General features: G+C 44.6%; 1 protein-coding gene across 1 annotated transcript in view; it reads left to right on the top strand.

Annotated features, from left to right (window-relative positions):
* The first annotated feature begins 3,580 nt into the window (after positions 1 to 3,580).
* SETD7 (SET domain containing 7, histone lysine methyltransferase) overlaps positions 3,581 to 25,472 on the top strand; it is a 75,872-nt gene continuing 53,980 nt past the window's right edge. The window contains exons 1-2 of the mRNA XM_033939516.1: positions 3,581 to 3,725; positions 20,823 to 20,952. Of these exons, the coding sequence (XP_033795407.1) occupies positions 3,686 to 3,725; positions 20,823 to 20,952 (170 nt within the window). The 5' untranslated portion in view covers positions 3,581 to 3,685. The remainder of the gene's footprint in view (positions 3,726 to 20,822; positions 20,953 to 25,472) is intronic.

Below are 25,472 nucleotides of genomic sequence, written 5' to 3'. Positions count from 1 at the left end.
AAAAGCTTTACAATTCATCTCTAACCGAATCTCACTAGGAAGCTGATTCCAAAGACTAGATGGTAAATTAAAAAATGTCTTTGAACAGGTAAATTCCCATTTCGGCCTTTATACTGATGGTAATGACTTTTTATCAAGGTGTGGTAGGGGTTTAACGCACAGAATACTGCGTGTTAAACTGCCTGCCGTGCTAGTCGCTAACACCTCCATTGACCAGGCATTCGTTTTTTTGCTTGCCGCAGGGGTTAGCACGTGATGAAATGTCTTGACGTGCTAACCCCGCTAGCGCGGCTTGATAAAAAGGAGCTCTTAATGTTCGTTTAATAGAGAATGACACAGGAACTCAATTTCCCCGTCCCTTCCCCTTGAGTTTTGTCACTGTCCTCATCCCTTGCCCCATTCCTGTAAACTCTGCCTTAACTGCACAAGTCTCGAACACTTATGATTTTAAAATGTTTGAGGCTTGTGCAGATGAGGACGGAGCTTAGGCATTGGTGGAATGAGGCATTATGACATCACAATCTGAGCTCTAGAATGTTGCTACTTAGGATTTTAAAGTGTTTGAGGCTTGTGCAGATGAGGATGGAGCTTAGGCATTGATGGAATGAGGCATTATGACATCACAATCTCAGCTCTAGAATGTTGCTACTTAGGATTTGAAAGTATTTAAGGCTTGTGCAGATGAGGACGGAGCTTAGGCATTGGTGGAATGAGGCATTATGACATCACAATCTGAGCTCTAGAATGTTGCTACTTAGGATTTTAAAGTGTTTGAGGCTTGTGCAGATGAGGATGGAGCTTAGGCATTGGTGGAATGAGGCATTATGACATCACAATCTGAGCGCTAGAATGTTGCTACTTAGGATTTGAAAGTATTTAAGGCTTGTGCAGATGAGGATGGAGCTTAGGCATTGGTGGAATGAGGCATTATGACATCACAATCTGAGCGCTAGAATGTTGCTACTTAGGATTTGAAAGTATTTAAGGCTTGTGCAGATGAGGATGGAGCTTAGGCATTGGTGGAATGAGGCATTATGACATCACAATCTGAGCTCTAGAATGTTGCTACTTAGGATTTTAAAGTGTTTGAGGCTTGTGCAGATGAGTATGGAGCTTAGGCATTGGTGGAATGAGGCATTATGACATCACAATCTGAGCTCTAGAATGTTGCTACTTAGGATTTGAAAGTATTTAAGGCTTGTGCAGATGAGGACGGAGCTTAGGCATTGGTGGAATGAGGCATTATGACATCACAATCTGAGCTCTAGAATGTTGCTACTTAGGATTTTAAAGTGTTTGAGGCTTGTGCAGATGAGGACGGAGCTTAGGCATTGGTGGAATGAGGCATTATGACATCACCATCTGACCTCTAGAATGTTGATACTTTTGATTTTAAAGGTTTGAGGCTTGTGCAGATGAGGACGGAGCTTAGGCATTGGTGGAATGAGGCATTATGACATCACAATCTGAGCTCTAGAATGTTGCTACTTAGGATTTTAAAGTGTTTGAGGCTTGTGCAGATGAGGATGGAGCTTAGGCATTGGTGGAATGAGGCATTATGACATCACAATCTGAGCTCTAGAATGTTGCTACTTAGGATTTGAAAGTGTTTGAGGCTTGTGCAGATGAGGACGGAGCTTAGGCATTGGTGGAATGAGGCATTATGACATCACAATCTGAGTTCTAGAATGTTACTACTTATGATCTGAAAGTGTTTGAGGCTTCTGCAGATGAGGACGGAGCAGGGACAAGAAAAAAACTTGCAGGGACTGGACAGGAAAATGAGTTCCCATGGGGATGGGGAAAAATTTGTCCCCGTGTCTTTCTCTATGTTCAAAATGGAATATATGGTATGGTTAAAGAATTAAGGGAGCTTGGTCCTATGTGCTTTAGTGCATAACTGCAAAGGGGACATGCATGGGGTGTGACATGGGTGACTCACACACTTAGTGGCCTAGTTGTTAGTGGCCTGAGGTTGCAAGTTTGATCGCTGCCTGCTCTCTCTGACTCTGGGCAAGTCACTTAACTCACCATTAACCCAGGTACCACAGTTTAGGGTTACTAGATTTCTCCATGAAAAAAAACAACAACAGAGGACAAGTAGCCCCGCCCTGTTCCGTTCCCACCCACCCACCCCCCAGCTCCGCCCCACACAAACCTCATCTCTTCTTTCCTGAGTCGGGGCCGCATCTGGAGGTTCCTCCGAGCAGGCGCGGATGTGATGATGCGCAGGAGTGTGACATTTATCATGTCCGATCTGCACATGCTCGGAGGCCCTCTGGCCGCGGCCTCGAGCCGGGTTTTGGGAAAATCTGTCCGCGCATCTGGACAGTTGTCTGAAAAGAGGGCGTGTCCAGGTTTTCCCGGACATCTGATAACCCTGATAGATTGTGAGCCTGTAAGGACAGACGGGGAAAATTTCTAAGAGTCCCTGATTAGTATTCGATGCATTGTAAATTGCTTTGGCTGAACCTCTTCATGAAAAGGCAGTAAATATATAAGTGACAACTTAGAATCTATAATGGAATCTGGGCCCCCAGATGCTGTTATACATTATCTTAGCACATCGATTTTTTTAGGCACCTAACTCGTGTGTGTGAAATCTGGGCTTAACAGGAACTTTTTCACAATCAAAGCCGAGGATTTAATGCTGCAGTTTTTTTAAAGGGCATTTTCCTTTTTTTTTTTTTTTTAAATACCAGGTTGTGCACTAATGTTCACTGGCGTACAGTATCTGTGCCAATCAGGGGCTTAGCCAGAACTTGTTTCTGAGGGGGGACGCCTAGTTGTGGCCAGGAGGGTCATGCATTTCCTCTAATTCCCCCCCCACCCCCTCTGTTACTGCCCAATCATACCCATGCTGGCAGGGAGGCTCAAGCCTCCCAGCCAGAGATTCCCTGCTGGAGCCCCCACTCATACTGCATGCCTTCATGCCGGCACTTTTGCATGAACTGACCGCTGGTGGAAGTGCCAGTATCAGTGGCTGGAGCACCCCGCTGGCTTTCCTGCTGTTTGGGTAGCACGGGTGGGGTGTTGGGACTCAGGCCACAAATCTTTCTTTGGCTGGCAGGGTTTAAGCATCCCTGCCAGCTATGAATCTGGTGGTGCAATTTATGAGGGGGGGGGGCTAGCCCCCCCCATGCCCTTCTTTGGCTATGCCACTGCTGAAAAGTTAATGCCAATAAAGTTAAGAGAAGTTAATCCCGCATTAACTCTTGATATGCCTAAGTAGTGTGCACTAATGGGAGCACGCTAGCTGATTAACTCTTTCATGCCCATTCTCTGCTCATCACGTCCAAACATCTAACGTGCAACCCGTTTGCACTAAGCGGGCGCGATAGGACTTAACGCTCTTTCGTAAAAGGGCCCTGCAAAATCTAAGGAGGACAATTGGCCTGAGGGGCGCAGTCGGGTGTTGAAGCATCGCGCGCTGCCTCTGGAAACTTCCAGCACAAACGGGCAGCCCTTCCCTGCTCTCAGATGCAAAACGCACTGGGAGCGGAATCGGCCGACCCCGTCCGCACTCCATGCCGTACTTTGTCTGGGTTCAGTGGTGGGGGGGGAGGGGGATGATGTCAGAGGATCAGCTGCTCGGTGACGAGAGAGGAAGGCGGAGAGAGAGTGGACACGGGCGAGGGAGAGGCAGCAGAGAGCTCAGGCCGTCACCGATCGGAGTCGCCTCTCCATGGACAGCGACGAGGACACGGTGGAGGAGACGGTGGAAGGTGAGCGGGGAGAGGGCGGGAGGTGGCCGGGCCCGGAGCCGGGGCTTTTCCTGGCGGCCCTGGCCGGGGAGCGCTGCACCTGCTCGCTCTGTGCACGTGGGTTTGTGCTGCCCGGCTCTCCTTCATACGCGTGCGCTACCTAACTTCTGCATATATACACGTGTGTGCTGCCCAGCTGTCTGTTACATCCGGGTACACGTGTGCGTCTGAGAACGTGCTGTTGCTCCAGATTACACACGAGTGTCTGTGTCTCAGCAAGCATGTGCTGCCCAGATGTCTGTTGCACCAGGGTACATAAGCCTTACTGAGTCAGACCAGTGGTCCAGCGAGCCCAGTAGCCCGTTCTCACGGTGGCCAGTCCAGGTCACTAGTGCCTGGCCAAAACCCAAAGAGTAGCAACATTCCAGCATCTCAAAGAATAGCAAGATTCCGGAACCCCAACGAGAGCAACATTCGAGAGCTGAGATTGTGATGTCATAATGCCTCATTCCACAGTGCCTCAGAGCCAACCTCATCAGTGATGTTACAATGGCTTGACTGTCCTTACTTGGCACACATAGGAGGATAAGAACACCCATATTGGGTCCATCATGCCCAGTAGCCCATTCTCATGGTGGCCAATCCAGGTCCCTAGTACCTGGGCAAAACCCAAGGAGTAGCAACATTCCAGAGCTGAGATTGTGATGTCATAATGCCTCATTCCACAGTGCCTCAGAGCCAAACTCATCTTCATTGTCCTTACTTGGCACACATAAGAGGATAAGAACAGCCATATTGGGTCAGACCAATGGTCTATCATGCCCAGTAGCCCATTCTCACGATGGCCAATCCAGGTCACTAGTACCTGGCCAAAACCCAAGGTGTAGCAGTATTCCATGCTACTGATCCAGGGCAAGCAGTGGCTTCCCCCTTGCCTTTCTCAATAACAGACTATGGACTTTTCCTCCAGGAACAGGAACTTGTCCAAACCTTTCTTAAAACCAGCTACGCTATCCGCTCTTACCACATCCTCTGCCAACTCGTTCAAGAGCTTAACTATTCTCTGAGTGGAAAAAAAAATTCCTCCTGTTGGTTTTAAAAGTACATATCTGTGTGTTTGGGTGAATGAGAGAATGTGCTGCCCATATGTCTCTGTGTAAGTGAGCTCTGATGTCTGTTCCACCAGGCTACATGTGTGTGCATGTGAATATATGCTGCCCAGATAGCTTTTGCACTAGGATACTGGGGTGGGGTGGGGGAAGCTGTTTGTACGTGCTGTCCAGTTGTCTTTTCCATCTGGGTACACTTGTGCGTGTGTGAGTATATGTTGCCCAGATGTCTATTGCAGTGTTTTTCAACCGCTGTTCCGCGGCACACTAGTGTGCCGCGAGATGTTGCCTGGTGTGCCGCAGGGCCGCCATCAGGGCAGTACTACCAGGGGGCCCGAGGCAGGGGCGCCAGTAGCTCGCCAAGGCAAAGTGAGTCGATCACCCAGGACTCACTTTGTCTTGGCGATCTAATCTATCGAGCCGATAAGTCTTCTTCTCCCCGACGTCAATTCTGCAGTCGGAGAGGAAGTTCGGGCCAGCCAATCACTGCCTGGCTGGGCGGAACTTCCTCTCCGATTGCAGAATTGACGTCAGGGAGAGCATGCGTCGGCGTCGGCTTTGGGGCCTGTTATCCATTGGTGGGTCCTGTTCCCCGATGGCAGCGGCAGTGGCTTGGGGAACGGCAGGGAGAAAGAAAGAAAGGGGGCAGGCAGGGAAACAGAAGGAAAGAAGAGAAACAGAAAAAAAGAAAGAAAGGTCAGGGAGAGAGGAAGAAAAAGTTGGGGGAGGGAATGAGGTGTGGAGGAGAGAAAGCATACAGGCTGATATAAGGGAAGAAAGATTGGATGCACAGTCAGAAGAAGAAAGTGCAACCAGAAATCACCAGACAAGGTAGGAAAAATGATTTTATTTTAAATTTAGCAAAGTGGAGGCAGTATTACCACAGTTTTCAAAGGAATTTGCCCAAATAACTTAATAGTTAACTGGGTAAATTCCCAGAGATGAAAACTTCCCTTCACTTACTATGCACAGTTCTGAATTTATATCTGCTGTCTATATTTTACAATATGGTCACCTTTTACTAAACCGCAATAGTGGTTTTTAGCGCAGGGAGCCTATGAGCGTCAAGAGCAGCGCTGGGCATTCAGCGCAGCTCCCTGCGCTAAAAACTGCTATTGTGGTTTAATAAAAAGGATGGAGGGTATATTTGTCTATTTTTGTATGCTATAAAAACCAAATACAGAGAGAGACTGAGAGCTGTTGACGAAGAGCTACTTGTGTGTCTTTCTTCGATTCCAGCCAGAATATCAGCTTTGTGTTCAGCCAAACAGGCCCAGGTTTCGCACTGAATAAAGTATTTTATAATTTTTCACTATTCTGTTTACTTAATATTTCATAATAAAGTAATTATAAAATACTTTCTTTGTGTTTATTTGATTCCTATTCAAGAGAATTACTTTATATATAGTCAATATAGGCACAGAGTTAAATTTTTTAACATTTTCTAATGGTGGTGTGCCTCGTGATTTTTTTCATGAAACAAGTGTGCCTTTGCCCAAAAAAGGTTGAAAAACTCTGGTCTATTGCACCAGAGTAGACACATTTGAGTGTTGCCCTACTGTCTAGTTTCAAGTTTCAAGTTTATTTTTGACTTATTGAATCGCTTAATTTAATTTCCTGAGCGATTTACAGATTAAAAAAAAGGTAAGTACATCAGATTAATTATAAAAGAATACATAGGTTTGACATACTATCATACAAAATAATAAATAATGTCATACAAACTAACAGATACATGGGGGAAGAAAGGTAGAACTACAATCGTATGTATAAAAGAGAACATAAATGGTAAAAACAACAGTTAGGGTAGATATTGGGAGAATAAAAAAAGGAAAAAATTTAATAATAATCATTAATTAAGCTTATAAATTAAACGCATCTTTAAAAAGGAAACTCTTCAAAATGCCTTTAAACTGTTTCTGATCATTTTCTTCTCTTAGATACTGGGGCAAGCTGTTCCATAATTGTGGGGCTATTACAGAAAAAATATCAGGACGACGAGTTCCAATAACTTTTAGTGATGGAACTGTTAGAAGTTTTTGGTTGGTAGATCTTAAAGAACGTGATGTACTATGGGGAATAAGTAATTTATTAATGAATTGGGATTCATTTGTAGACAATGTTTTAAAAACTAAAAGTAATACGATGGGCAACAGGAAGCCAATGTGACTCAATCAAGAGCTGTGTAACATGGTCAAATTTTTTGCGGTTGTGTATTAATTTGATGGCAGTATTTTGAACTATTTGAAGACGCTTTTTCTCTTTTTAGGTGACATTTATTAGTAAAGAGTTACAATAATCAAGCTTTGAAATAATTAACGAATGAATCAATATGTTAAGTGATTTTGGCTCTAAAAATTTGGCAATTGAGCGGATTATACGCAGCCTGTAAAAACATGTTCTGACAGTATTAGTAATGTGTTCATGGAAAGATAACCTATTGCAGGGCTGCCCAAGTCTGGTCCTCGAGATCTACTGGTAAGCCAGTTTTCAGGATATCCACAATGAATATGCATGAGAGAGATTTGCAGTGCAGGCAAATCTCTCTCATGCATATTCATTGTGGATATCCTGAAAACCTGGCTTACCAGTAGATCTCGAGGACCGGACTTGGGCAGCCCTGGTCTATTTCATGTAGGTACGAGTGTGTGTTTGCATGCTTGTGCTGCCCAGGTGTCTATTGCACCTGGCTACACATTTGTGTGCTTGTGTGTGTGCACTTTCCAGCTGCCTGTTACATCTGGGTACGTGTGTGTGTGCACTGCTCAGAGGCCTATTGCATTTGTGTGTGTTGCCCAGCTGTCATATTTCATCTGGGTACTTGTTTGTGCGCCTGTGTACATATGCTGCCCAAATGTCTATTGCTTTGGGGAGGTTGCATGTGATATATAGATGTCTATTGCTTCTGGTGGAGTGTGTGTGTGTGTGTGTGTGTGTGTGTGTGTGTGCATGCACTGCCCAGCTGCATCTGGGTACATGTGAGTGCACACTGCCCGGTTGTTTACTGTGTGTTCTGCTCAGCTATACCTGCTGTGCAGATTTATGGAGCATGGTAAAGACAGGTTTGATAGTATAACGTTGCCCCATTGCATAGATGGAAGGGGAGTTGAGGGCATTTAACTCTTTTTCTAAGGAGCAGCTTGCACTAAAAGTTGCTCCCCTAGAAGAAAAACCCAAATGTTTTTAACCATATGGGGTTAAGAAAGTGTTAGCTAAAGCAGTGTTCTTCAACCACCGGTCCACAGAAATTTCCTGCCGGTCCATAGGGCCAGCCAGCACGTGCATCAGGCCCAAAACAGTGTTCTTCAACCGCCGGTCCACGGTGCGATCGATGCGGCGTTATCTTCGAGCCAGCTCCCTCTTCCTAACTGATTCAGGTCTCAAAGCCACGGGCAGCTGCTCCTACGGGCATCCTGCGCCTGAACCGGAAGCCTTCTCTCTGACGTTGCAACGTCAGAGGGAAGGCTTCCAGATGAGGCACGGGACGTGCAAGGTGCAATTAGTGCTATTATAGGGGCGGGGTCTGGGGTGGAGATTGGGTAGAGATGGGCGGGGTCTGGTCCACGACTTAGCTCCGTGTTCTTCAACCGCCGGTCCACAGAATAATTCTTTTATTTCTGCCGGTCCATAGGTGTAAAAAGGTTGAAAAACACTGAGCTAAGGGATGCGTGTTGTGTAACTTTGCGTACTCAGTCACAATGGCTAAAGTAGGGAAGCTTGCTTAGTAAGTGCTAACGAATTAGGAAGTCAAATTAGTTAAGTATGGCAATAGAAAAGACTCCTAATAATGACATTTTCTACAAACTGTCTCAAAAATCTATATATATAAAATCGGAGGTATGTATATGTGTGTGTGTGTGTATGTGCCGCGATCACGCAAAAACGGCTTGACCGATTTGAACGAAACTTGGTATGCAGATCCCTCACTACCTGGGATGATATGTTCTGGGGGTCTCACGGCCCACCTGCACACGTGGGCGGAGCTACAAACATAAATTCAGATTTCACCCATTCATGTCAATGGAAAAAATGTAAAAAGTTGCCATTCTCACAGTTATTCAAAAACGGCTTGACCGATTTGAACGAAACTTGGTATGCAGATCCCTCACTACCTGGGGTGATATGTTCTGGGGGTCTCGCGGCCCACCTGCACACGTGGGCGGAGCTACAAACAGAAATTCAGATTTCACCCATTCATGTCAATGGAAAAAATGTAAAAAGTTGCCATTCTCAGTTATTCAAAAACGGCTTGACCGATTTGAACGAAACTTGGTATGCAGATCCCTCACTACCTGGGGTGATATGTTCTGAGGGTCTCGCGGCCCACCTGCACACGTGGGCGGAGCTACAAACAGAAAATCAGATTTCACCCATTCATGTCAATGGAAAAAATGTAAAAAGCTGCCATTCTCACTGTAATTCAAAAACGGCTTGACCGATTTGAACGAAACTTGGTATGCAGATCCCTCACTACCTGGGGTGATATGTTCTGGGGGTCTCGTGGCCCACCTGCACACGTGAGTGGAGCTACAAACAGAAAATCAGATTTCACCCATTCATGTCAATGGAAAAAATGTAAAAAGCTTCCATTCTCACTGTAATTCAAAAACGGCTTGACCGATTTGAATGAAACTTGGTATGCAGATTCCTCACTACCTGGGGTGATATGTTCTGGGGGTTTCGCGGCCCACCTGCACACGTGGGCGGAGCTACAAACAGAAAATCAGATTTCACCCATTCATGTCAATGGAAAAAATGTAAAAAGCTGCCATTCTCACTGTAATTCAAAAACGGCTTGACCGATTTGAACGAAACTTGGTATGCAGATCCCTCACTACCTGGGGTGATATGTTCTGGAGGTCTCGCGGCCCACAACTCTATGTTGCTTGCTCAAGGGTGGGTTCACCCAAGAATTTATATGTTCTTGCTCCAGGAGGTGAAACTAAAAATGTTGTTTATAATCACGTTTTGCGTTAGTTGTATTGTATTCATTTTGTCAAATATTTCACATTATAATTTGAATATTGTACTTTTTATTAAGCTGTAAAAAAATAATTTCATTCACCACTATAAAGTATCTTTATTTGAATCCATTTACAGTGTTATTGCTATAATTAAATACCCGTGCAACGCCGGGTCATCAGCTAGTACTTAAATAAATCGTGGAAGTACACTTCACATACACTCAGAATTGTGTAATTCGACCAAGAACCTAAGAGAATAAGCAGAGAAGTTTTCCATTCAGCCGTTTCACATGATAGAATAACACATTTGACCTGGAGTCTCTTGTAGGGGAAAACACCCTCCAGGGTTTCAAGACCAAGCTGGACAAGTTCCTGCTAAACTGGGACGTAGGCAGGTGAGGCTGGACTCATTTTAGAGCATGAGCGGACTGCTGGGCGCGATGGACCACTGGTCTGACCCAGCAGCGGCAATTCTTATGTTCCTATGACCCAATTTCACTCCCAGTCTGGCATTTAGGTTGTTTAATTTTCACTCTGGGTTCCTTGAAAAAGAAATTCGAAACCACGTCGGGACCTGTCAAAAATCCCAAAAGCTAAGTGAAAATTTTCTTTTCGCCATCCAAATAATGATTTTATCTTTTGAATAGCACTTTTAATGACTACTTACCATTCCATACGCAGTGATTGGGTGGTGGGTTCGACTATAGGAGCTGAGGCTCTTGGTCGAATTACACAATTTATTTAAGTATTTAGGAGACAGTTTGTAGAAAATCTCATTATTAGGAGTCTTTTCTATTGCCATGTGTAACTGTGCGCAGCCACGCTCTGTTTCATTTCTTTTCTTTTTTTTTCAATAAACTTTATTGCAAAAAAACAGCAAACAAAACAAGCAAACATAAATTTTCCAGTTTTATACACCCCCCTCTGTTTCATTTCTGTCTCATCACATCCCTTTTCTGCTTAGCATTCCATGACTTCCAGAAGGGCCCTTTTCCATTTTTTTCCCCCATGTTATCTGGGAGTTTGCTGGCGACCCTTAAAACTTATTGAAGAGTTCTAGTGTCGGAGGAAGCCAGAGTTATACTTACACCAGAGCCTTGCAATTTTCTGTGCTCTGTAATGTTTTCCCCTGTCTTATTTCTTTGGCAGCATATGTACGGCTGGTTGAGCCTGAGTAGATTAATGTTTAGGTAAGCAGTTTCCTAACTTGTAACCCAATCTTCAGTTTGGGGTTGTATGTTTCTCTGTGTGACCCTCGGGATCGTCCAAGTACATTGGGGGGTAGCCCCAAGTGCTGCAGAAATAATTTTTATCAACTGTGTGGGATTGATCCTAGCAATACATCTTTAAAACAACAAAGATGCCAGCACATAACTAGAATCCAGATTGGCATTGACAATTTAGCTCTTGGACAAAATTTTAATGACCTTGGTTGTGACTTTACTTGTAGTTGCAATGGCGTCACAACACAGGAATTATATTGATTTTTTTTTTCTTGTACAATCCCACTTTATTCCGGGACCAGTGAGTTATTTCCCTCTACCCACCAGGGCTCTGTAGGAAACCTCAAAATTTCAAAGACTTAAACCTCTCCCCCTTATACCTCATCACTGTGCCAGTACACCAGCTCCTCAGACTTCCTTTCTACAAGCCAGGCTGTAGGAGTCTATCTTTTCTGGTCGCGTTTTATTTTACGTAGTTTCAGTGTTTTTGCGTTTGTGGTTTTAGCCCTCGTGCTGTGGAGGTTCCCTGCAGGGGAAAAAATCTGATTCTAGGGGCTTCCCTGCTTCTCAATAAGCCCCCTGGATGGCCTGCACATCAGACCGGGGCTTAGGGACCGTTCCCTTGGGAGCTTGTTCACCCCAAGTTCGTCCGCTAGCGAGTAGAGCGCAGGCTGAGTGGTTCCGTGGAGGCATGACTGGGATCGGAGCCAGACTGTGTTCCTCTGGCAGGCATCTATGCAGCGTGTCCAAGGGTGGCAGAGGTCTCTGGCCGTGGTGGGGCAGTCAGAAGATTTGAAATCCAGATTTCTAGTTTACTAAGGCAAAAGATCTCCCTGTGAGCTGTTTTCAGTTCTGGTTGCAGTTTCTCTCATTCAGCACATGTCACAGTGAGTACAGACTGTCAGCACATGTTTCTGTGAGTACAAGCTAACAGCTTGAATCAGAGATTTTGGGGGTCTTCAAAAAGGGGTTTTTAAGTGGTTTCCCTGCATGCCCTATGCCCCCCACCCCTAAAATCCCTGTTTTTGAGGGTTTTCTGTGGTTTCCCCGGGCTATTTTTAGTCAAAACAGGCCGTCGGTGGCCATCTTGGATTTTTCCAGATTGGATTTTAAAGTTATTTTTTATACTTGCCAGCTTTGTTTTTGAAAGAAAACCACATAGATGACCTCCCCAGGGCAGGATGTCATAGATTCATGTGTCATTTGTGGTGGATGGCTGTCGGATGTGCAGCCGTATTCCACATGCGATGCAGCCCTTGAGGGGTGAAAGGCTTGCCCGGATTCAGTGCCTTCGACCTCCATGGAGGGTCTTCTAGTGCCTTCTGTCCCAAGTACCCAAAAAATGGCATTGGGGACGCCCTGGGGAGTCCGCAGGTGACATTTAGTTAGTGTGTGTGGCAAGCTAGTTCTGGTGCAGAATGAGTGTATAGTCAATCACTCAATATATTAAAGCCTTCGGTGAAGAGCCAGACTTTTCACCTGCTTCTTGAAGTAGTAGTAGTCTGGAGTTAGACGTAGCCCCTCTAGGAGTAAATTCCAGAGCATGGGAGCTATTCCTGAGAAGACTTCCTGGAGGGAAATTATTTATTCAATTTTCTGTACCGTTCTCCCAGGACAGATTAGAACGATTTACATGAATTTATTCTAAAGCATTTTTCCCATCTTTCCTGGTGGGCTCACAATCTATCTAATGTACCTGGGGCAATGAGGGGGCTTAGGTGACTTGCCCAGGGTCACAAGGCATAGTGTGGGTTTGAACGCCCTGATGTGAGAAGGCCCGAAGCAGCCCATTTAGTTTACTGCCACGACGCTGCCTTTTGGAAGTAGGTAATGGTATGTCGGTCTCGCAGTCGGCGTGGGGAGGGAGTGATGGAAGGGTCTGTTGCGGCATTTAGGAAGATCCCGGTACCAGCAGTGGACTTTTATTTTGCTTTCCCCTACCCCTATACCAGTGTACAAAAGTTACATACATAAAATATTATAAAAAATCAGAACAAGATAGGAACAAAAACCAGACAGATTCAATCTTTACATAAGGTCAATTGCTCAAAGAAATGCATCTAACAAATAGGGGTTTTGTTTTGGTTTTTTTTACATTTTCCTGAATGAATTCCTGTCTCTACATTTTCGAATTTGCCCAACAAGGCTATTCCACAACTTTGACTCCTGCACATGTGAAAGTCATGGCATTCGCTTGCACATATTCGTTTTCAGCAATGAGGAACTTTCGGAGCGCAGTGATCTTAATGGTTGATACCCAGACATCAAACTCTTAAAAATTCAGGGGTTGTACCATATAAAAATTGGTGACCTAACATAATTGCTTTGTATTGAATTCTAAATACAACTGGCAGCCAATGCAGTTGTCGGAGATATGGAGTAATATGCTCATATCTTCATGTTCCACTTTCGATCTAGCCGCAGCATTCTGAACCACCTGCAGTGCCCTGCACCTGGTCTTGGTTATCCCCAGGTACAGGACATTACAGTGGTCCAGCCGTGACAAAATCATTGCCACAGACCCCCAGCCACTCTTTGGCTTTCCTGTCACTTCCTACCAATCTCTGAGAGTCTTATACTCGGATACATCAGTCTGGTAATCCTAGTTGGAAGTCTGAAGGGAAAATAGAGATGTATTTGGGCATCTAGTTGATTTCAGTGAAGCGTCGGAACGGAAGGTAACTTTTCCCATAGAATGGAAAATTCAGGTATAAGGGATTGTGAAGCTGACGGGGGGAAACCCAAGAGAAACGTGAAGAAATACTTTTTCATTGGTAGAGCGGCGGACATCTGGAACATGTTTCAGGTGGAGGCATTAATATGATTTGTTTGGCGACATTGAGGAATCTCTTAGCCAGAAAGATTTTTTTTTTTTAAGTCTGCGGGAGGCTGGGAAGGCACGCAGAGAGGAGCATGTGCTTGGAATAGGAAGAATGTGGCAGCTCCCTGTCACTTACAGCAGTACAAATGCTGCCTCTCCCAGCCAGCACACTGGAGAAACGCTACAAGGATGCTGTACCATCTGTGTGCTGTCTCAGCAGGAGTACAATTGAAAGGTCACTTGGACACACAAAGTCAGAGGCGTGAAGAAAGTACAAGAAATTTATTACGGTATACCGGACTCTAGTGCAGTTAATAGCCTGCCTACTAGAGTGTCAGAAACAGGAAATTATACACGGACTTTTATGCCCTTTTCGCAAACTAATATATGCAAAAATTACAATTTTCATTTGTTACTTCTATAACTTTTCTACAATTATTATTGGTCCTAAGGTCACACTAGCAGGTCACTTATCTAACTCTTACAGTTCTAAATGTTAAATGTACAGAAGGGCAGGGTACATCATGGCTCAAACTCTTATCTATTTAGCTTACAATGTGGTAAGGCAGGGACATACATTTTAGGCAGATGAAGTCAATAGATTGTAAACTTTCTTCAGCTATGTAGGCCAGAGCAATATTTTAAACAACAGTTAACCATTTCAAGACCCTACACAATAATTCCCTGAAGTTGAATCATTTTACTAGTCCGTGTTCTATGCTAAAAATCTCGGAGGAAGCAAAATGGAATCCCCTGGCAATGCTTGGTTCTTAAGTTGTTTTTTTGTTATACTATGAACTGATGTTATATACCCTTTTGTTATTTTTTAATATATTTATTAGATGTACATAAGAACATAAGAATAGCCTTACTGGGTCAGACCAATGGTCCATCAAGCCCAGTAGCCCGTTCTCACAGTGGCTAGTCCAGGTCGCTACTACCTGGCCAAAACCCAAGGTGTAGCAATATTCCATGCTACCAATACAGGGCAAGCAGTGGCTTCCCCCGTGTCTTTCTCAATAACAGACTATGGACTTTTCCTCCAGGAACTTGTCCAAACTTTTCTTAAAACCAGCTTCGCTATCCGCTCTTACCACATCCTCTGGCAATGCGTTCCAGAGCTTAACTATTCTCTGAGTGAAGAAAAATTTCCTCCTATTGGTTTTAAAAGTATTTCTGCCTGTATTGGGCATGTACCGACATCTTGACATCTGCATTTTGCTACATTATTGATTTGTATTTGTAGCCTGCCAACTTTGCGGATGTGTTTTTGCTTTTTCTTGCTTCTGTATGCTGTTGGTTTTGCCTAATAAAGAAATATTATACTTAAAAAAAAAAAAGAAAAAAGTATTTCCGTGTAACTTCATCGAGTGTCCCCTGGTTTTTGTAATTGTTGACAGCGAAAAATCGATCCACTTGTACCCGTTCTACTCCACTCAGGATTTTGTAGACTTCAGTCACCGCCTTGAAACCTGATTTGGCTGTATTGCAAACTTTTAATAAACTTGAAACTTCTCAGTCTCCTCGTAGGAGGAGTAGCCTAGTGGGCTGCCGACCGGGGGATCCTGGTTCAAATCCTTATGTTGCTACTTGTGATCTCGGGCAAGCCACGTATCCCTCCATTATTACAGGTAAGCCCTTTGTGGCTCAATAAAAGGTGTGAGCTAGATGCAGTTGCAACAAAAAAGGGACTGTTCGATGCGACTCCCTCAGGAGGTGCCGGCTGGATTGATGGCAATTTCTGCCATTCCTGGGGCTTCGCTGCTAACAGTTGCAACACTCTAGCAATTGAGGTGGTTGCTATCAGATACCTGACCTGGCAGAACTTGCTCTTCAGGGATTTTTCTTGTTTGGATTCTTGGTTGGAGGCAGGGCAGCTACCAGCAGAGCTCCTGCCTGGTTCCAGCTGTGGTGATTTGGTGCAGATGTCAGGAGAGAGTATTGGAGTCATCGTCTGGTGGTCAGCCTGGTTCTTCACAGAAGTACTATTAATTATTTCTATAGCACTACCAGACGCACGCAGCGCTGCACAGAGTCACAAAGAAGAAGAAAGCAGTCCCTGCTCGAAAGAGCTTACAATCTAAACAGCCAAGACAGACAAACAGGATGTCATGGATACAGTTAAGGGGAACGGTTAATCAGCTGCCTGGGTCGGAGGGCAGAGGGGAGTACAGGACAATCAAACCATTGTGACATCTGATGAGGTTGGCTCTTATTGGTGGAATGAGACATTATGACGTCACAATCTCAGCTTTGCATCCCAAAGACAAACAGGATATCATGGATACAGTTAAGGGGAAGGGTTAATTAGCTGGCTGGGTTGGAGGGCAGAGGAGTGGGGTTAAGAATTGAAGGCTGTATCAAAAAGGTGGGTTTTCATTTTGCTTTTAAACACAGGAAGGAGATTGACGGACAAACACGGTTAATTTACTCCAGGTATAGATTTCATACCACCCGCAAGGTCCTTCCGTCATGTGCCCAGCTGCTGAAGCATCTTACTGTTACTTCAACAGATTCAGTTCATCCTTGCTGCCATCAAGGAGCATTTCCAAGATTTAAAAGACACATGTTTTCCTGTTCATCCACTACACCGTGTTGGTTCTCTTCTAGGCCTATGTTTGAAAGACAATCCACTTATCTTCCCAGATGATGTAAAAACACAGTCAACTGGATCTTTGGAAAAGTTGTAGCGAAACCAGATCGAAATGGAAGGCTCTATTTGTGATTTGTCCCTTTTTATACTTTAAGAAATAGATTTAAATATAAATGTTTGAGCTTTGTTCTGATGAGGACAGAGCCTGCGTGGACAGGAATAGGGACACACCTTGTCTCTATCCAGGGTTCAAATCCTGCTTCTCCCACCAGGGCAGGATTAATTGTCGAGGGCCCCTAGGCACACAAGTACACTGGGCCCCCCTGCCCCGCCCCACCCCACTAGGCGGAAACAGGAAGCTGCGTCAGAGGGAAGCTTTGGCCAAGTAGCACCGCTTGCACAATTACATTTCCCGTTGCCTTTCTTACCCACATTGCTTGCTTGTCTTACTTTCAGTCGATGGGGGGGGGGGTGGGGGGGGGGGCCGCGTTGCCGATCAATGCTGGAGGGGCCCATCGCCGTTTGGAAAAAACAATGTTGATGCCCTCCTTCATCGGGCTCCCCTGACCATTTCGGGCCCTGGGCACGTGCCTACTTGGCCTATTGATTGATCCTGCCCTGTCTCCCATCGATTCTTCTTGAGACATTGGGCAAATTATTTCACTCTCCATTGCTTCAGGTACAGCTTAGTTTGTAAGCCCCTTTGGACAGGAAAATATCTGGTGTACCTGAAATCATAATTTGCCTTGAACTTGGATCTGGAAAGGCACTTTAGTCCGATCTGAAATCCCAACACCAAAAAATCGTTCTTGTGTAGTAAACAATCCACTGCTCATTTTAGGGATTCCTTTTGCCCAGCACCTTTAGGGAACAGTCTTTTGTTGGGCTTCCAGGTTGCCACTTTGACAGTGTTCTCTGAAAAGCTCAAAACGTATCTGTTCAAACTAGCTTACCAGGATTTGTTGAGTATTCAGTTACTGGTAACGCACGTCTGCACCTGTTAACTCTTTAATTTATAATGGTATAAGCTAGATTCACTAAGCAAACCGATCGTGTACCGATCGGTTTGCGACCCGATTTCCCTCCGGCCCGATTCACTAACCTCTCCTGCGATCCGCGCATGCAAATGAGGGGAACGGCATGCAAAGTAGGCAGGGATCCGATTCACAAAACCAATTTCGCAATCCGACTGGGCTGGCCAATCAACCCAAGAAGCGACTGCTGGGGACCAGTCGCAAACGTCCTTTCTGACTCCCTTGCTCCATTGCCGCTCTGCTCTCTGCCCTGAATCTCTCCTGCCTGCTGCCCAGCTGCCCCCCCCCAAATTGCTGCCTGAATCTCTCCTGCCTGTCGCACTGCTCTCCCCCCCCAATCGCCGCCCGAATCTCTCCTGCCTGTTGTACTGCTCTCCCACGAATCTCTCCTGCCTGCCACACACTGCTCCCCCCACAATCGCCGCACAAATCTCTCCCGCCTGCCTCACTGCGAGCCCGTGTTTTTAATCCGCAGGTTCGCAGGGCTACAAAAGTTAAATAAAAGTCGGCTCTGGTGGTGCTGTGTTTGAGAAGGGAGGCAGGGTTTCAAGGGCCGGCTTGAGAGTAGGAGAGTCCGAGCCCGAGAAGAAAAAAAAACCCCAAACCCCCGATACAAAAATGCGTGCGCAGACCATCTGCAGGGAAAGCAGATGGTCTGTGCATGCGTCGGGATCGCACACTAGTGATCCGTGCGGGCAGAGGGGGACGTTCCTACAATCGCTCTCATTAGAATTTTTGGATGTTGTGAATTGATCGGGTCTGTTTGAATCGGCCACAGAAGTCAAGGTTAGTGAATCTGGCCTTATGTCTTCTAATCTAATCTGTTATTTATGCAACGCACAATAACTATATAGACTCAAGGTGACTTAGAAAGAGAAGGGGAAATACATTGAACACCAGAGGATCAAGGAGAGAGAGAGAGAGGAGGAAATAAGCGGGATATTGAGAATAGGACAAAACCTAGACATAGTAGTTTGAAGTTTGTGAATAATGGGAGGGGAGGGGATTGGAGTAGATGCAGTTGGACTTTGGGGTCCTTTTACTAAGGCGCGCTAGTGCGTCTTAGTGCACGCTAAACACTAATGCGTGACAATGCGTGGGATGAACACAGAGGATCTAGAATCAGTAAGGTCAGTACTGGGCAGACTTGCATGGTCTGTGTCTGTGTATGGCCGTTTGGTGGGGGATGGGCTGGGGAGGGCTTCAGTGGCTGGGAGGGTGTAGATGGGCTGGAGTAAGTCTTAACAGAGTTTTCGGCAGTTGTAACCCAAGCACAGTACCGGGTAAAGCTTTGGATTCTTGCCCAGAAATAGCTAAGAAGAAAAAAATTTAAAAATTTAAATTGAATCAGGTTGGGCAGACTGGATGAACCATTCGGGTCTTTATCTGCCGTCATCTACTATGTTATGTTACTATGTTACATTATATCGTATGGACGCATTGCCACACATTAGCATTTAGCGCATGCCTTAGTAAAAGGACCCCTTAGTTTCACGCATAGTTCAGGAATCAAAAAAGAAGGGTTTTCATTGCTCGGAATGGGTGCCCAACCTTTTGGCTTCCCTGGGCCGCATTGGCCGGAAAAAAAATGCTTCTGGGGCCGTGCAAACGCTGCAGCAAGACAGAGGAGGGAGCCGGCAAGACGATAAACACCCGGGGGCAACAGAGGAAAACACTGCATCGACCGAGGCCGCACAAAATACTTCACGGGGCCGCATGTGGCCCTTGGGCCACTGGTTGGACACTTCGGAATTGTTTGTTCTTAGGATCCACATATAAATTACAGCTATTTGCACCATATTCTGCATGCAGGTGTGGTTGCCCAGTTCAGATCAGAGTTTAAGCAATAAATTGGAGACGTTGGCCTAGAAAGCCTGTAGATTTCACCTTTTCTAATTGCAGTGTGTTTTGAGAGAAGTGAAATTGAATATTTCTTTTTCCATCAAGCTACTAGCTTCAGGTTAGAACAGCAGGGTTTTCAACCCAGTCCTCAGGACCTAGGCAATTGGGTTTTCAGGACAACCACAGTGAATAGGTATGACATTAAATTTGCTTATACAGCCTCCACTGTAAGCAAATCTAGCTCATGCATATTCAATGTAGGTGTCCTGAAAGCCTGAATAGAGAATGACACGGGGACACATTTTCCCGTCCCATCCCCGTGAGTTCTTTTCCTGTCCCTGCCCCATTCCTGTAAGTTCTACCTTAACCGCACAAGTCTCGAACACATGATTTTAAAGTGTTTAAGGCTTGTGTAGATGAGGACAGAGCTTGCAGGAATGGGGTGGGGACAGGAAAAGAACTCACGGGGATGGGACGGGAAAAAGAGTTCCCGCGGGGACGGGGAAAAATTTGTCCCCATGTCAATCTCTACTTGGGAGAACAGTATAGAAAATTGAATAAATAAACAGAGTGAAAAGTTTCAGCCTCCGATAACCAGAGCTGGTATTGTGACATCATAATGCCTCATTCCACCAATGCCTGTGAGCCAACCTCGTCAGTGATGTCAAAATGGCTTCATTGTCCTATTCTTGGCTCACTTTTACTACATTTTGATTTCTAGAGAGGTGCAGTGTAGAAAATAACATGGGGACAAATTTTTCCCCCATCCCCACAGGAACTCAATTTCCCCGTCCCCGTGAGTTTTGTCTCTGTCCCTGCTCCATTCCTGTAAGCTCTGCCTTAACCACACAAGCCTCGCTCACTTATGATTTTAAAGTGTTTGAGGCTTGTGCAGGTGAGGACGGAGCTTAGGCATTGGTGGAATGAGGCATTATGACATCACAATCTGAGCTCTAGAATGTTGCTACTTACGATTTTAAAGTGTATGAGGCTTGTGCAGAGGATGACGGAGCTTAGGCATTGGTGGAATGAGGCATTATGACATCACAATCTGAGCTCTAGAATGTTGCTACTTAGGATTTTAAGGTGTTTGAGGCTTGTGCAGAGGATGACGGAGCTTAGGCATTGGTGGAATGAGGCATTATGACATCACAATCTGAGCTCTAGAATGTTGCTACTTAGGATTTTAAAGTGTTTAAGGCTTGTGCAGATGAGGACGGAGCTTGCAGGAATGGGGCAGTGACAGGAAATGAACTCGCAGGGATGGGATGGGAAAATGAGTTCCCACGGGGACGGGGAAAAATTAATCCCCGTGTCATTCTCTAAGCCTGAATGGCTAGATGTGTCCTGAAGCCTGGGTTAAGAACCCCCTGGGTTAGCAATATTTAAGTCCTCGCATCCTTTCATTTCTCAAAAATCTAAATGTGTTCAAAACTGTTTGTAGTGTTACAAAAAAAAACTCCTCTAAGCTGGAAGAGAGTGTGCTGGGTTCTGCTAGATCTGTTTCAATCTCTTCTGTGTCTGCTGCTCAGGTGACCTGGATGAGGATGGTCTTCCCCACGGTTTCTGTACCGTCACCTACTCCTCCACCGACAGGTTCGAAGGAAACTTTGTGCATGGAGAGAAGAACGGGCACGGCAAGTTCTCCTTTTTTGATGGAAGGTAGTCACCTTTGTTCTGTCTTCCCCTCCCCGTGTGTTTTTTTAATCTCTTTTCTTTCTAAATAACTTTTCCACCATGTTCTGTCCCTGTTATTGTTTATTAAACCATCATTTTGTTCTGTTTTATTGTTTTCGTTTCATGCTGACGCAGTCCTATGAGCAGAAGGATTTAGATTTAAGGTTTAATAACTCACCTTTCCAAATCTGAGCTCAAAGCAAGTTAGGTACAGCTGGTAGTTCCTGCCGTAAACGGCTTACCATCTAAATAAGTTTCAAGTTTATTCATCTTTTTTGGTGCACCACCTATTGAGGACTTCTAAGTTTACAATAATATAGAAAGACTAGGGCAGTGATGGCTAACCTTTTTGAGCCCGAGTGCCCAAACTGCCGCACAAAACCAAAGAATTTCCTCAAAGTGCCAGCACGTCAATTAAACCTTAATAACAAGATTTTAGTATCTAAAAACTCTTTATAAAGTTGCCTGAACTATGTAACATCATTTTTAAAGGTTGGAATCTTTGTATTGTCAGAGAATCAATTTGATTCACAATCCTTTGGTTTTCATTTCAATTTATTGGCAATTTATAATGTTTTAATGATTTCATTCAATTTAATGAATTTAGGAAGAATTTAATTCAGTTACACAATATATTTTAAATGTATTATTCACATAACATGTCAAATGTATCCTGAGTAAAAAAAAGATAAACTTCTTAAAACTGTTAACTGTGTCAAGACTCGGTGTGTATTCCCAAAGAGTCTATACATGTTTTTTCGTAAAATTTACAATCAAATTAGAAAATAGTTAAATCATTACATTTCTAATAATATGATGTAAAGAAAACAAAAGAGCTTTCAATTAAACCAACCGTTTTTATTGGAAATTCCAGATTGGAATACAACAGGGCCATGTAAAGTCCCTTTTTTAAATAACATCTTTAAATAATATTTAAATAACTTAGAAAGTGTCTTAACTGCAAACTGAAAACACTGCTTCATGTAAACATATGCATTGGGCATGCTCTGAAAAAAATTAATGTGATTTTTGTTGTTGCATGCATGCTGATAACTTGTCAATCCTTGGCTCATAGTGCATTAATTTCAGAGCAACACATGCAGCACTCATGTCATCCGTTAATCTGTTTCTAGCATCAGATTTTATATGATTCAAAGCCGAAAACAGCTGCTCACAAGCATAGGATGACCCAAACAAAGTAAGAAGAGCAATCCCAAGTGCTTTCATGGACTTAAAATTGTCTGGCAGAGAATTCCACGCTTTTAGGATTTCATTTTCAGAACAGCTAGCAGTGATTTCATTTGTCACCCTTTCACACTCAATACGTTCAAGAGCCGCACGCAGGTCATTGAATTTACTTTTCCAGATAGAGCTTTCTTGAAATTCCAGTAGCTCCATTTCCAAATTTTGAATATCCAACCACTGTAAGCAGGAAAGATCAAGATCTTCAAATGTGGACTTTTCTGGGGAAGTTATATATGAAAGGGTTGTCTCCATCTTACGGAACTGAGAAAATCTTTTACTAAAATTCTCCTTTGCTTCGGCTACAATGGTGGAATATGCTTTGTGGATTTCCTGGTGTTTTTTATGACTGTCCACAAATGTTGTAGAATTATCCAAATATATTTTTAGGTTGGGAAAATATTTTAGCTGTCCACTCTCAAGGTCTTATTCAAAAACATGCAATTTTCTCTCAAAAGCTTTGATGTCACTAAACATGCTTTCTGCTGTTTTTCCCATGCCTTGTAATTTTTTGTTTAGTACATTAAAGTGGTTAGTAAAATCTGTAAAGAACATGAGGTTGGTAAGCCAGGCCATGTTGGTGAGTTGAGGATAGTCTTCCCCCTTTTCGTTCATAAATAGCCTAACTTCTTCCAAGCAGGCCACAAATCTCTCTAACACTCGTCGTCTGCTCAGCCACCAGACATTATTGTACATCAGTAAAGTGTTATATTGTGCCTGAACCTCATCAAGAAGGGCTTGAAATTGTCGAAAATTAAGAGCACGCGCCATGATGAAGTTCACCATTTTTGTTACATCTTTGAGGACATCGTCAAGTTTTTTGCCGCTTTCTTTGGCCAGAGAGCCTCTTGATGTATTATGCAGTGAAATTGAATCAGTGGATGTTTTGCTTCCTTAGCAAAGAAATGAATGAATCCTGATGTTGTCCCCACCATGCTAGGTGCTCCATCGCTAGTAACTGAAACTACTTTTTCTGAACTTATGTCTAGTGATGAAAAAGCCTCCATCACCGCATTGTGGATATCTATCCCTTGTGTTCTTCCAGGCAAAGACAGCAGTTTTACAAGCTCTTCTCTCATGATGTCACCAGTAGCATAACGCAAAATGAGCGCTAGTCTTGCATGGTTAGTAATATCTGTACTTTCATCCAAGCACATGGAATAGAAGGGTGCTTTTTGTAAGTCGCAAGTAAGCTGTTGACTAACATCAGCAGCCATTCGCAGAACCCTATCTTTTGCAGTATTTCTGCTTAGCGGCATCTCAGAGATGCGCTGCACAATTTTATCCTTGTTTTGGAAATCATGGAAGAGTGAATTACTCCCAGCCAAAATTGCCTTTTTGATAAAATCTCCATCAGAGAGGGGCTTACCATGTTTTGCCATGCACAGTGAAATTTGAAAGCTGGCAACTGTAAGATGATTAGTTTTTGAAAGATAGTTGCTAAAACTAAGAGACTGGGAGTGATATTTCTTTAATTTTCCTACAAGGAACTCTTTTCTTTGAGCTAAACCAAGTTCAGCAACACTGTTATGGTTGGTCTCAAAGTGATGTTTGACACTTGATGTGCGAGACACAACACTTTCATTACACATAATACACAATGCTTTCCCACTGCGTTCAATCACTCCATATGTCTCTGTCCAGGCCTCTTGGAACGGTCTTCCACTATCTGTTTTTGCTTTTTTTGCTGTACTCATTTTCTTTGTTCAAGACTTCAAGTCTACAAAAGGATAAAATTTGTATAATAAAAAAAATCTAATGAAGTGCTGTATACAAATCCGTCCCCATAAAAAAATATGTGATTGGGGAATTTTACTAATTGTAGACATCCGTTTTGGTCAAAAAATATACTGTCCGGGTGAAAACCGGACTTGTGCAACCTGAGTGTATGGGAAAAGGACTTTTATTTTTCATTATTGGAGCCTTTGTTATTTTATTATGATGTTTACAAAAGCACTGTGAAGGGCCACATATATACTTTACTGTTTTTTGCTATATTGAGTTTTCCATAAGGTACAGCGCAGAGGATTAGTGTGTTGGTTGTTCACAGAGAGCCCAGCCCTCCTCTCAGCTTACTGAACTTCTCTATGCAATCATCATAAGCAGCTTTTTTATTTCCTCGAATTTAGCATGTCCCCCACGGAAGATACAGAGGTTTTTACAGAGGAGCACATTATTAGACACATTAACATCCCCCATATCCTCACTAGAGGTCTGCACGGGAACGGGGATCGCGGGGATCCCGCGGGTCCCGCGGGGATCCCGCGGGTTCCCCCCCTGGCCCACGGGACTCCCACGGGGACGCCCCCTGGCCCACGGGACTCCCACGGGGATGCCCCCCTGACCCACGGGACTCCCACGGGGACGCCCCCTTGCCCACGGGACTCCCACGGGGATGAAAACAACCTACCTAAATTCTGGCGATGCAAGTCTGGCGTCGCGTCGGGAAATAGCCATGTTGAGCAGTGAGCTCAGCACGTACACAGATGAAAGCCTTGCTTGCTGATTGGTCCGGCGGCCCCGCCCCACCGTGCCGCCGGACCAATCAGCAAGCAAGGCTTTCATCTGTGTACGTGCTGAGCTCACTGCTCAACATGGCTATTTCCCGACACGGGCATTAGGCTGTTTTTTGTCATTTCGGGTGGGGGATGGCAGCGGCAGCAGCAGCCTGAAAAAGAAATCATCCTGGCCGGGTTCGGTGTCATGCTCCGGAGCTTCTACAGCCTTCCTATCTCCCTCTCCCTTCTACCTGCGGCTCTCTTCGGCAACAACGATCGACACAAGCTTCTGGCGTCGGGGCCTACCCTCTGCGAGTCCCGCTTGTTTCAACTTCCTTTTTCCACAAAGGCGGGACTCGTAGAGGGAAGGCCTCGATGTCGGCAGCTTGTCTTGATCACCGCTGCTGACGAGTTGCTTAAGAGAGCCGCGGAGCAGGGGGGTGTTGCCAGGTGCAGGTAGAAGGGAGAGGGCCAGATGCAGGACTCGTGGGTGAGGGAGGAGAAGAGAGAGGGGAGAGAAACAAAAGGAAATATTTCATACTGGGCTGGGCAGGAGTGGAGAGAGGGTGGAAAGATTCTGGCTACAGGGTGCATTAACAAAGGAAAAAGGGGGAAAGCTGAAAATGGAGATAGTGACACAAAGAAGAGAAAGGGTAAGCAGGACCTTCTGAATAAGGATAGAGATACAGAGGGGACATGAAGAGGAGGTGAAATAGAGACATAGAAGTAATGCTGAAAAAGTGTGTGTGGGGGGGGGGAGATAAA

Source organism: Geotrypetes seraphini, chromosome 1 (genome assembly GCF_902459505.1).
Source record: "Geotrypetes seraphini chromosome 1, aGeoSer1.1, whole genome shotgun sequence".
NCBI lineage: Eukaryota > Metazoa > Chordata > Amphibia > Gymnophiona > Dermophiidae > Geotrypetes > Geotrypetes seraphini.
This window is presented reverse-complemented; position numbering and strand designations above follow the sequence as displayed.